The sequence below is a fragment of the Phycodurus eques genome, chromosome 1 (genome assembly GCF_024500275.1).
Source record: "Phycodurus eques isolate BA_2022a chromosome 1, UOR_Pequ_1.1, whole genome shotgun sequence".
Taxonomy (NCBI): Eukaryota; Metazoa; Chordata; class Actinopteri; order Syngnathiformes; family Syngnathidae; genus Phycodurus; species Phycodurus eques.
This window is the reverse complement of record NC_084525.1, coordinates 42,912,992-42,925,351: the sequence shown is the minus strand read 5'-3', so window position 1 is coordinate 42,925,351 and position 12,360 is coordinate 42,912,992. Positions and strand designations below refer to the sequence as shown.

The 12,360-nt window shown below is 40.5% G+C and overlaps 1 protein-coding gene across 3 annotated transcripts in view; it reads right to left on the bottom strand.

Annotated features, from left to right (window-relative positions):
• atf7a (activating transcription factor 7a) overlaps window positions 1-11,499 on the bottom strand; it is a 50,143-nt gene extending 38,644 nt beyond the window's left edge. For all 3 annotated transcript variants that reach the window (XM_061693364.1, XM_061693371.1, XM_061693380.1), the window contains exon 1: window positions 11,187-11,499. In XM_061693364.1, the coding sequence (XP_061549348.1) occupies window positions 11,187-11,285 (99 nt within the window). In that variant the 5' untranslated portion in view covers window positions 11,286-11,499. The remainder of the gene's footprint in view (window positions 1-11,186) is intronic.
• Between the last annotated feature and the right edge of the window lie 861 nt (window positions 11,500-12,360).

Sequence of the window (12,360 nt, the reverse complement as noted above, 5' to 3'; positions counted from 1 at the left end):
CTTTATCCGGATATGCACCAAAATGCTATGACGTAATTATTTACTGATGTACACCTTCAACAAAACTTTGATGAGTCATGGTGGTAAATAAAACTGTTTTGATTGCACTGGCTTGCAGTGTCTCAAATATTCTACTTACCTTTTCTATCTACAAGGGAGGATTTTATTATTTAAAACGATCAAAACTGAGCATTCATTGTATGTACAGTGGGAGGAAAAAGTATGTGAACCCTTTGGAATTTCTGCATAAATTCGTCATAAAATGTAGTCTGATGGTCAACTCAGTCACAAAAATAAACAAACAGTGTGTTGAAACTAATACCAGACAATTAACGGTATTTTAATATTTTTATAGAGCTTAACATATAAACATTCACAGGGCAGGGAGGAAAAGTAAGTGAACCCTTGGATTTATTAACTGGTTGAAAGGTTTCAAGTAACGAAGTACCAGAACTTCATTTTTGTACTTCAGTTGATTTTTCTGGTACCTTTTTCTGTTTTACTTTTACTCCCTGCTTTTTAACTCAAATAGTTGTACTTTCTACTCCTTACATCTTAAAAGTGAGCTTGTTACTTTTAAAACCTTGTAAGGTTAACGACGACATGGCATAAAAGACAAGGGCGGGGTGGTAATTGGGAAAACAGACAACCTTTTATTTTTTTATTTTTTTTATTTTTATAAATACACCGATAAAACAGTTGTCTTCAAATGGAAGGCATCGTCACACGGCCGTTTTTTTCTCACATACTGCTGTCACAGACTGTCTACATTCAGTATTACGGTAGGTCTTGTTGTGATCATGTGACCATAATGAGTCAATCAAATTGTTAGCCAGCAGTGATTTGCTGGCTTAAAGAACTGGGACGCGGCTTTGGATGTTCAAAAGGAAAGTTGACTTTAAGAGTTTTCTGTTTTCTGAGTTTCCATTTTCTGTACCGCTTATCCTCACTAAGGACGCGGGCTTGGTGGAGCCTACCCAGCTACCTTTGGGCGAGAGGCGGGGTACACCCTGAACTAGTCGCCAGCCAATCGCAGGACACATACAAACAAACAACCATTCACACTCACATTCACACCTACGGACAATTTTGAGTCTTCACTCAACCTACCACGCATGTTTTTAGGATGTGGGCAGAAACCGGAGCACACGGAGAAAAAATGTTGAGCAGTCACGAAAGCATTTTTTTGTACCAAACCCATTTTTACAGTAACTTGAAAAATAGCTGAACATCCTTGACTTCTGCTTTCAAAACGAGTTATTCATCATTTTGTTGTATATGTATCGGTAGTATGATGAGCCAATTAAACATTTATTTCCAGTCATAACTGGCCTTCTGAGGGAAATAGTAACTCCATGTGCCCCGTGACAAAAATGTGTTTAACACCCCTGCATGTAGATGTACAAGAATGAAAACGAAAGAAAACAAAATAATAATGGTACCGTATTGTTTTCATTATTTTTTGTTGATGGGATGGGTATGAGGGAATATTTGTAAAATCCATTTTCTTTCTTTACCTCTTATCCTCACTCGGGTCGCGGGCTGCTTGAGCCTATTCCAGCTATCTTCGGGCGCAAGGCAAGGTACATCCTGAACCGGTCGCCAGCCAATCGCAGGGCACATAGAAACAAACCATTCACACTCACATTCACACCTACGGGCAATTTAGACTCTTCAATCAACCGACCACGCATGTTTTTGGGATGTGGGAGGAAACCGCAATGCCTGGAGAAAACCCACCCAGGCACGGGGAGACCATGCCAACTCCACACAGGCGGTCCGGGATTTGAACCCCAGTCACCAGAACTGTGAGGCAGACATGCTAACCAGTCGTTCACCGTGCCATTTTATTTTTTATGTATTTTTAATGTGTTTTACATGTGGGAATCTCAAAGAATAGATGCAATATCTGTCACAATGGAAAGCCAATTTTAGAAACAAAATCTAATCACCATAATGTCTTGCTTTACAGGATAGAATTGAATTACTGAGTGTAGCGTTATCACAAATTAAAGACATTTCTACGGCGTGACCCCAGCTCCATGTTTTGACCTCCTCTACGAGACATCAGGGGAAGCTCCTCCGACTATTCAGACCCTGATCAACGGATTTGTGTCTGCCATAACTGCAGACACATAACAAACGTCATGGACACCATCTTGAACGAGGAAGTGTTACGTAGAGCCACACGAATGTGTAATGACATCCGGACAGCTGATAATAGGGCTGCACGAAATAATAATCACTATTTTTTAATCAATATTGCAATCACAATTATTCCTCATGTTAGAGAAAAATATTTTTGTTGCACTACTTTCTATCAAACAAGATGGAACAGTTTTCAGTTCAAATTCATTTTTTAAATAAGAATGATAGATCTATCCATCCATTATCTGAGCCGCTTATCCCCACAAGGGTCGCGGGAGCGCTGGAGCCTATCCCAGCTATCATCGTGCAGTAGGCGGGGCACACCCTGAACTGGTTGCCGGCCAATCGCAGGGCACATATAAACAACCAACCATTCGCACTCACATTCACACCTAGGGGCAATTTAGAGACTTCAATTTACCTACCATGCATGTTTTTGGGATGTGGGAGGAAACCGGAGTGCCCGGAGAAAACCCACGCAGGCACGGGGCGAACATGCAACTCCACACAGGTGGGGCCGGGGATTGAACCCCGGTCCTCAGAACCTTGAGGCAGACGCTCTAATCAGTCTCCCACCGTGCGCCAGAATGATAGATAATAATTAAAAAAATAAATGCACCCAAAAAAACTATTATATATATTTTTTTACCACTGCAATGACTAACTGAATAAATTAGTTATTACAAAGTGCAATCACGACTTGCATCTTAATGGACCCACGCATAGAAGGCAATAACATTAGGCTGTAAGCCCCGACTTTTAATTTTCAAATCCCAGTCAATATAGTGAATTGTCAAGGGTGGGTACGTCTCCGTTGTTCTGCTTGACCATTGATCAGTTGTGCACGGTCCCAAACTGCAAAGAAATAGACAGTTGTGATTTCCCTCTCCATTTACTCCCGGTGTTTTTTCATTGCGGTCAAGCCAGCTGAAAAGTTGAGTCAAGGCAGCTGCTACAAGGACTGTTTATAGTGTATATTACCGTGACACGCCGCTTCTACGCCAACGTGCTGTGAGGGCCATCAAAATAAAAGCTTCGTATATTACTACGCTGGACATCAATGCAATTTGATGCTTTTATTTTGAAGTTGGCAATGAAGCTTTAACCATGTGTTCACGCCCTAGTGGCTGGCTGACGAGGTTGGGGGCACTGCGTCAAATGAGGCACTTTTCATATTGCAGCAGTGCCCGCATTTTAAATGTAAAAAAATCGCTGACAATCAGGCTCATTTAATCGTGGCAGACAAAATCGCAATCACGATTAAAATTCGATCAATTGTGCAGTCCTAGTTGATGACCTTCGTGACCCTGGAGAGAACAACAGCTTATCGCCAATATGTAGGATATGTGAGGACAATATATAGGATTCAGACACAGCAGACACCAAGGAACCACATTTCTGATCCGTATGACCTACGGCTCTGAAAATTGATACGCAAATAGAGGGGACCCAGACGCACAAAAAAAGTCAGCACGGCCGATATCTTAACTCCAACAGGAAGGGACCTATGACCTTTTGAAGGAAAAAAAGAGCTACCAAACTCAGTTGACACCTGTATTGACCCCAGACGTACAAAAACTTCAAAGGTACGCATACCCTAAACCCAACAGGAAGTGACCTGCAACTTCGTAATCGTAAGGTTCGCCCTTTTTTGTAAGGTTGCTGATGCAGTTCATCAAAGAGCTATTCGTAGTACATCACACCTACACCTACCAAACTTGGCAGGTACGTGTATTACCCCGACTTCTACAAAATTGCAATTACAACCTAAATCCTAAACTCAACAGAAACTTACCTAGGACCTTTTAAAGGTACACTTTTGGAAAATTTACAGGTGTCACACTTTTGAGAAAAGTGTGACACCTACAGATTTCATCCGATTGACTTCAAACTTGGTCAGTACCATCTCAACACCTGGGACATTAAAAGTCGTCAAAAGCTTTTTTGTCCGACATACTATATGTCGGTGGCGGCTCTTCCACCGTAGCTTTTATGAGGTTGCCGAAAACAGAACATGGTGACAGATCATCAGACTTATTTGCGCTACGTTGCACCTACGCCTACGAAAATTCCTACACACGTTTAGCACCCCCACACGAACAAAATTGTAATTTCAACCCATGTCCTAAACGTAACAGAAAATGATCTACGGCCTTGTAAATGTAACATTCACAGTCGTTAAAAGTCCGACCATCATTACTGACAATACATACAGTAGTGTAGTAGGCCCAAGAGCTCATTACCTTCTTTCAACACCCACGTTTAGTCAATATAACCTTTGAAAAGGCTTTGTGTTTGTCCAACAGTAGTGGTGTCCTACCTATGACCTGGGGGACATATTTGCATGGGTCATACTTTTGCATTTATCCTGCAGCAGTGGTGTCAACCGATGGCCTGGGGGACATTTGGGGGCCATCCCCCATTACTGTGTGACCTGCATTATCTCAATGTAACCTTTGAGAAAGCTTTGTATGCACTTGTCCAACAGCAGTGGTGTCCTACCTATGGCCTGGGGGCCATCCCCCATTATTGTATGGCCCGCATTTTCTCAATATAACTTGTTACACGGCTTTGCGCTTCAGACAGCAGTGGCAAGCCACGACTTTTAATTTGCAAATCCCAGTCAATATAGTGAATTGTCAAGGGCGGGTACGTTTCCGTTGTTCTGCTTGACCATTGATCAGTTGTGCACGGTCCCAAACCGCAAATAACTCGACAGTTGTGATTTCCCTCTCCATTTATTCCCGACAAAGTGGCAGGTAATGTGGTCATACTGATCAACAACAGCTATATTCAAATAACACAGAGCGATGAAGCCACAACAACGAGTTTAGGTAAAGAACAACGAATCAGTCGCGGTCAAAAATCTATATAAAAAATATTTTTGGTCAGCTAACGAGTTTGCTGGCTTGCTTTTATAAAACAACTATCCACAGCAAACGTCTGAATTTTTTTAATTGTCCACTGGCAAAAACAACAACAACATTTTAAACAATTAAGCGTGGAAGAGAACATTCATCATACGGTGTCTGTTTTTATTGATGGATTTCTGAAGGCGTTGATGGAAGTCACTTCCACTCTGTCCAACATTGCTCTGGTGATTTGGGTGGATTTTTTTCCCGCCGAGTTACTCGATATAAATATATATCTCTATATTTGGAAGAAAAGAAAATTCTGAGAATTGTGTCTCATTTTAATACTACTTTAGTTGAGCAGAAAGGTTGCGTGTGTGCTCAAAACAACATTTGTGTTACACACAATGGGATTCAGGGTTCCTACACATTTGAGATTTCAAAATTCCATACTTTTTCCAGACCCGAATTTCCAGACTTCTTGGAAAAATAAAATTCCACAATTTGTGACATTTGAGTAAATAGAGTAAATACATTTGAGTAAATAGATGATAATTTATGTGACGGTTGATGCAAGCTCTCAGGCCGGCAGTCATTTTATTAGCATAAAATTGTTGCAGTTGTAAACATCCACGGTGAAGTGTGCAGTTCGTATTTCTCAGTTTTTGTGCCAAGCATTGTCTCTGCGTTTTAATCGCCTATTTTGTTGTTTTCTTCGCATTGATTTCATCCCTCATCTCAGAGTTGATTTAAATCTTAGGGAGTTAACTGTCACTTCTGTCATCAAGTCTGTGCAGAATTAGTTGGTAGTTTGCAGGATACCTGACTGCAAAGTCTGCCGCTAGCACTGGCCCCTATTCAGCTACTTTGGGCTGCTCTGGGTGTTGTTGCACTAAATTAGGCCGCCGGGCACTTGTTTTGTATTTCTAAAATACAGTAGTACCTCAGTCCAAACCCAGCGTGCGCCCAAACTGTTGCATATAGTGACGACATAGTGCTGCTGTGCTGCTCGGTACTGCTAATAGGGCCGATTACAAAATCATTCCGAAATAGCAGCTATGGCTATCGGCTTGTGATAATGCTAGCTTAGCATTGCATTGTTAGCGAGCAATGCTATTTTACTGAACTAGTTCGTGCCGTTGCCAAGTGCTGCACACGATAAAGGCTGTATAACACCAATGCTATCAGTTCGAAGTTATGTTTTTGGCAAATGCACAATCAATTACAAATAAAAGTATGTGATAAGACACGAAATGAAAGCTATGTCGCTCGTGTCCATTAAGTTCCTCAGGGAGTCTGAGTTGATGCCACCTCTCAAATAGTAGGTCCAATATGTATACTAGTTTTGTATCTCTCTCTATCAGATTCCCTCTGTTTATTAACCTTTCTGGCCTCTTTGCTCTGCTTGTGTTTCCGTGTACTAGAAGACCCAGTTTTGGGCAAATGAGGGATAACTGCCAAAAACCTCTGAGTCCGCCATTGTTCCCAGAGCTTCCTTCTGGCGAAATGTGCATACACGAGAAAATGATTGACTCACTCCTAGGCCATGCCTCAAGTCTGTACAGTGTCTAATTGGACAATTCTCTCAGTCACAGAGAATTTTTAAATTAATAATGAAAATTAAATTAGAGGCATTAGATGAGGCCAGAGAGGGGTGAGTTTTCAAAAGATCATTAAAATATTTTTTTTACTGTCAGGAGATCCAGAGAGTTATAACATATAATAATAAGTATTTTTTCCCCTTCACTACTTCACTTTTAAGCCTACCTGTTTTTATTTTTGTTTTGTTCATTGTTGCCCCCAGTGAAAAAAGATGGCAATCATCTTGAGGGATACTCCCTGTATGTATTTACTTTTTTAAAAATTTAACAAAAGTACATTTGTTAGTGTGTACTTTTGTACTTTTACATAAGGGGATGGGTTCAGTACTTTTACTTTGACCAGATTAGTTTTTTTGCAAAACAATCAGTACTTTTACTCAAGTACTGAATTCAAAAGAATCACTACTTTTACTTAAGTACTGAATACCTGTACTTTTGACACCTCTGACTGGTTGACCCTCCTTTGACAGCAATAATCTCAACCAAAAATCTCGTAGTTACTGACCAGATGCGCACAACGATTAGGATAAATTTTGGACCATTCCTCTTTACAAAAATGTTGCAGTTTAGCAATATTCCTTTGCTGTCTAGTGTGAATAGCTCTCTTAAGGTTATGCCACAGCATCTAAATCAGGTTGAGATCAGGACTTTGACTAGGCCACTCCGGAAATGGCGTTGTGTGTTACTTCCAAGGATTGAACTTTGGTTTCATCTGTTCACAGAATATTGTGCCAGTACTCCTGTGGAACATCCAAGTGCTCTTTAGCAAACTTCAAACGTGCAGCAATGTTACGTATGGTAGATTTTTCAACAGATGTTGGCATGTCCAATGATTTCTGTCTTCAGATGACTCTTGTTCTTTTTTACCTTATTGAGCTTTCTGCCCTGTGCTCTTGCAGTCATCTTTACAGGATGACTATTCCTTAGAAGAGAAGCAACAGTGATGAACTTTCTCCATTTATAGAAAATGTATCTAACCATGGACTGATGAACATGAAGAAAGAGATACTTTTGTAACCTTTTCCAGCTTTATACAAGTCAACAGTTCTTAATCATAGGCCTTCTGAGAGCTCTTTTGATGGTACACATTAGGCAATGCTTCTTGACAAGAGACAATTCTAAACGGATATGTGTTTTCTCGTGGCCAGATCAGCTTTAGGCCACACCTCCAATCTAGTCTCATTGATTGGACTCCAGGTTGGCACACAACTGACTCTGATTAGCTCTTGGAGAATCTGTAGCCTAGCGGTTCACTTAATTTTTCCTCCCTGTCCTGTAAATGTTTACATTATTTTCGAAAAAAAAATATGAAAACATAACTGCTCGTGTAGTATTAGTTTAAGCAAACTGTTTATTCTTGTGATTTAGATGAAGATCACACCACATTTTATGGACAATTTATGCAGAAATTTAAGAAATCCTTAAGGGTTCACATACTTTTTCCACCCACTGTACAGTACTTGTACAGTACCTGTTATGTTGTGGGTTAAATTGAAGTATTTTAATGTTTACTAAATCTAGAATAAACATTTTAAAAATAAAACGACATTTAAGACAAAGCTTCTGCTGTCCTACTTTTTCTAAATTAGACAATGTCTATAATGCAATGTGTAATATAAATACAAATGCGTATTATACACTCATTCCCACATTGTCTTTACGATTTTCCTCAGAGGGCCATAATGACAGTGAAACCATACCTCATCATATTCTTAGATATACACAACAAATTGAGGGATAACTAGTTTTTAAATCAGAAGATAAGGATAATAGTTTGTTCAACGATTGTTCAAGTTACTATAAAAAGGGGTTTGGTAACAGAAAAATGCAAGATCTCAACATTATTATTTATTACATATGACAATTTGGAATTTTGGTACAGATTTTAGCAAGAATCATGGAAGTTGACGCACATGATTTGCTTTCGCGGACCACATAAAATTATGTGGCGGGCTGCATCTGGACCCCGGGCCTTGAGTTTGACACCTATGCACTATGTCATGTATGTCTTACACACACACACACACACACACACACACACACACACACACACACTTAATTCACCACAATTTAACACACAACCACATAGCACAGATAATTGTTTCATCACCAATTTAAATAACAGGACTAATATAAGTTGGAGATGATACATGGTAGCAAACGACAGTTTGCTGACTGAATATGCAACACTTTTTTAACACGATACGGATATTTGTGCCACGATGTACTGAAAATCCACTATTATGGTAGCATAATCATATATGTCCCGTATTTACATAAAAATACAAGCAGCCTCCTGTTCTCTCCTCGTCATCAACGGGAAGCGAAATAAGGAACTAAGGAAACTACAGGTTGGTCAGGAGCATGTTGACTGATTATTCTTGATATTTACACTTGTACAGACTTTTGACTTTGACAAAAAACATAAATTATCACATTTAATTTGGAACAACCACAGAACATAAACGGAAGAGAAGGAACTCACCAAATCATACATTGAGGTAAACTCACCAACTTTTACGCATAACCTTTCAAAGACAATTAGAAAACACTTTCTGTTTATCCAATTGTTGACAACCAAAGGCAGCCACTCATCTGAGTTCCACAGCTGCAACCCAAATGCTGGCTTCACGCAAGCTAAAATGAATAATGATGTTTACATCACAGGAGCGTGTTAAAAGGAATGATGTCCCAAGGTGTCCACCGTGCTCTGAGAGCAAACAACAACAAAAAGCATAATTTATTCAGCTGACAAAGGTATGTTTAATATATTATCTTGCCTGTGATTATCATCTTCTGAATCGTAAATGTTTGTAAAACCCCAATTCCAATTAAATTGGGACGTTGTGTTAAACATAAATAAAAACAGAATCCAATGATTTGCCAATCATGATCAACCTATATTTAAATGAACACACTACAAAGACAAGATATTTAATGTTCAAACTTTATTGTTTTTAGCAAATAATCATGAACTTAGAATTCCAAAAAAGCTGGGACAGGTGGCAAAAAAGACTGAGAAAGTTGAGGAATGCTCATCAAACACCTGTTTGGAACATCCCACAGGTGAACAGGCTAATTGGGAGCAGGTGGGCGCCATGATTGGGTATAAAAGGAGCTTCCCTGAATTGCTCAGTCATTCACAAGCAATGATGGGGCGAGGTTCACCTCTTTGTGAACAAGTGTGTGAGAAAATAGTCGAACAGTTTAAGGACAGTGTTCCTCAACGTACAATTTAAATGAATTTAGGGATTTCATCATCTACGGTCCATAATATCATCAAAAGGTTCAGAGAATCTGGAGAAATCACTGCATGTAAGCGGCAAGGCCGAAAACCAACATTGAATGCCCGTGACCTTCGATCCCTCAGGCGGCACTACATCAAAAACCGACATCAATGTGTAAAAGATATCACCACATGGGCTCAGGAACACTTCAGAAAACCAATGTCAGTAAATACAGTGTGGCACTACAGCCGTAAGTACAACTTGAAACTCTACTATGCAAAGCAAAAGCCATTTATCAACAACACCCAGAAACGCCGCCGGCTTCTCTGGGCCCGAGCTCATCTAAAATGGATTGATGCAAAATGGAAAAGTGTTCTGTGGTCCGACGAGTCCACATTTCAAATTGTTTTTGGAAATTGTGGACGTTGTGTCCTCCGGGCCAAAGAGGAAAAAAAACATCCGGACTGTTATGGACGCAAAGTTCAAAAGCCAGCATCTGTGATGGTATGGGGCTGTTTTAGTGACAATGGCAGGGGTAACTTACACATCTGTGAAGGCACCATTAATGCTGAAAAGTACATACAGGTTTTGGAGAAACATATGCTGCCATCCAAGCAACGTCTTTTTCATGGACACCCCTGTTTATTTCAGCAAGACAATGCCAAACCACATTCTGCACATTACAACAGCGTGGCTTTGTAGTAAAAGAGTGCGGGTACTAGACTGGCCTGCCTGCAGTCCAGACTTGTCTCCCATTGAAAATGTGTGGCGCATTATGAAGCGTAAAATACAACAACGGCGACCCCGGACTGTTGAACAGCTGAAGCTGTACATCAAGCAAGAATGGGAAAGAATTCCAACTACAAAGCTTCAACAATTATTGTCCTCAGTTTCCAAACGTTTTAAGTTAATGATTATTTGCTAAAAACAATAAGGTTTATCGGTTTGAATATTAAATATCTTGTCTTTGTAGTGTATTCAGTTAAATTTTTTACAAATCATTGTATTCTGTTTTTATTTATGTTTAGCACAACCTCCCAACTTCATTGGAATTGGGGTTGTACTTTAATCCGCCAGCTAATCCATCACGAAGCCCGCAACGCACAACAATACAAACAATGACGGCTCCTTTGGAATCCCTTAAAATTCTAGCAGACATTTGGAGTTGTAGCGAAATCATGTGAGTCACCGGTGGCCGCAGCTCCAACCTGTGTCTGCAGGGGCTCCGGGACCGCAGCAACAGGTTGAAACATTATAAGCTCTGACTACTCACAGGATCTTCTGGACTGACTCACCGCTGGAGAAGACAGCGTTTTCGTGTAGACACAAATGGATAAAGCACAAGAGAGCAGACTCACCTGTCCACAGCCTGGAGCGTGGCACACAAAAGGTCGGTCGTCGCCCATTTTTGCAAAGAGCTTGCAATGTAACTGCGGGAGAGGAGAAGAGGAGAACATGACTAGGTGGTTTCTCGCTTGATGCGTCTTTATTCCGAGCAGAAGGCTATTTAAAGACAACCCCTGGCAGGGAGGAAAACATACACCAAGGCAGCAAGAGTAAGTTTCCTTGGTGATATTTCCTCCACACGAGGGGGCTTCTGCTCAGCCAATGACGAGCCGCCTAGCAACATCTCACGCTTTCTCATCTTCTGTCCCATTTGCTTTGTAACCCCCCTTCTCTCTCTCTCTCTCTCTCTCTCTCTCTCTCTCCCCCCCTCCATACCTCCCTCCCTTCCTCTCTCTCTCTCTATTCAATTCGAGCTCATCTGATAATTCAGATTGCACAGCCAAATTAACTTAAATGCACTTATAATTTCTGACAAACAAAAGGCACGAAGGATGGATAGGGTGGGTTGATGGTAGCTGTAAGAGCCAGACGTCCCACTGCAGAAAAACATTCAAGACAGCAACTAGTTGTTGGAAAGGTGTTAGTCTGCTGCCTGGCTACTGTTGGGCTGCCCTTGAACAAGGCACCGTCCCCACTCCCCAGCTCAAGTTATGCAGCACTGTTTGGCCGCCCCTTACACTCTGACATCTCTCCCGCATGTGTGTGATATGGTTCACTGTGTGGTGTGCAACAAAAAATATACAGCAAGTTGTGAGTTGAATTTCCCCTTTGGGGGATTATGACTACTATAAATGTAATTTTATTAAATGGCAAGCGCCCAATTCCAATTTAATGCCTGTAATTTATGTTTTTTACCACTCTATTTCCATGTACATTTTAAGTGCTATATATCCCATCAGAATCATCTTTATTTGCCAAGTATGTCAAAAACACAAGGAATTTGTCTCCAGTAGTTGGAGCCGCCCAAGTACGACAACAGACAGCCATTTGACAGAAAATATTTTTGAGACATAAAAACACAGTATGGAGAGTCACTGAGCAATGAGATGTTACCGGTAATGGTGATACATTTTTTATTTGTATTTTTCTGACAATTGTGCAAATGATCCAGAGTCCTCTAACAATTTAGAGCAGTTTGAAAGGACAAATAGAGCGATACTCTGGTACAGTGACCATTGTGCAAAT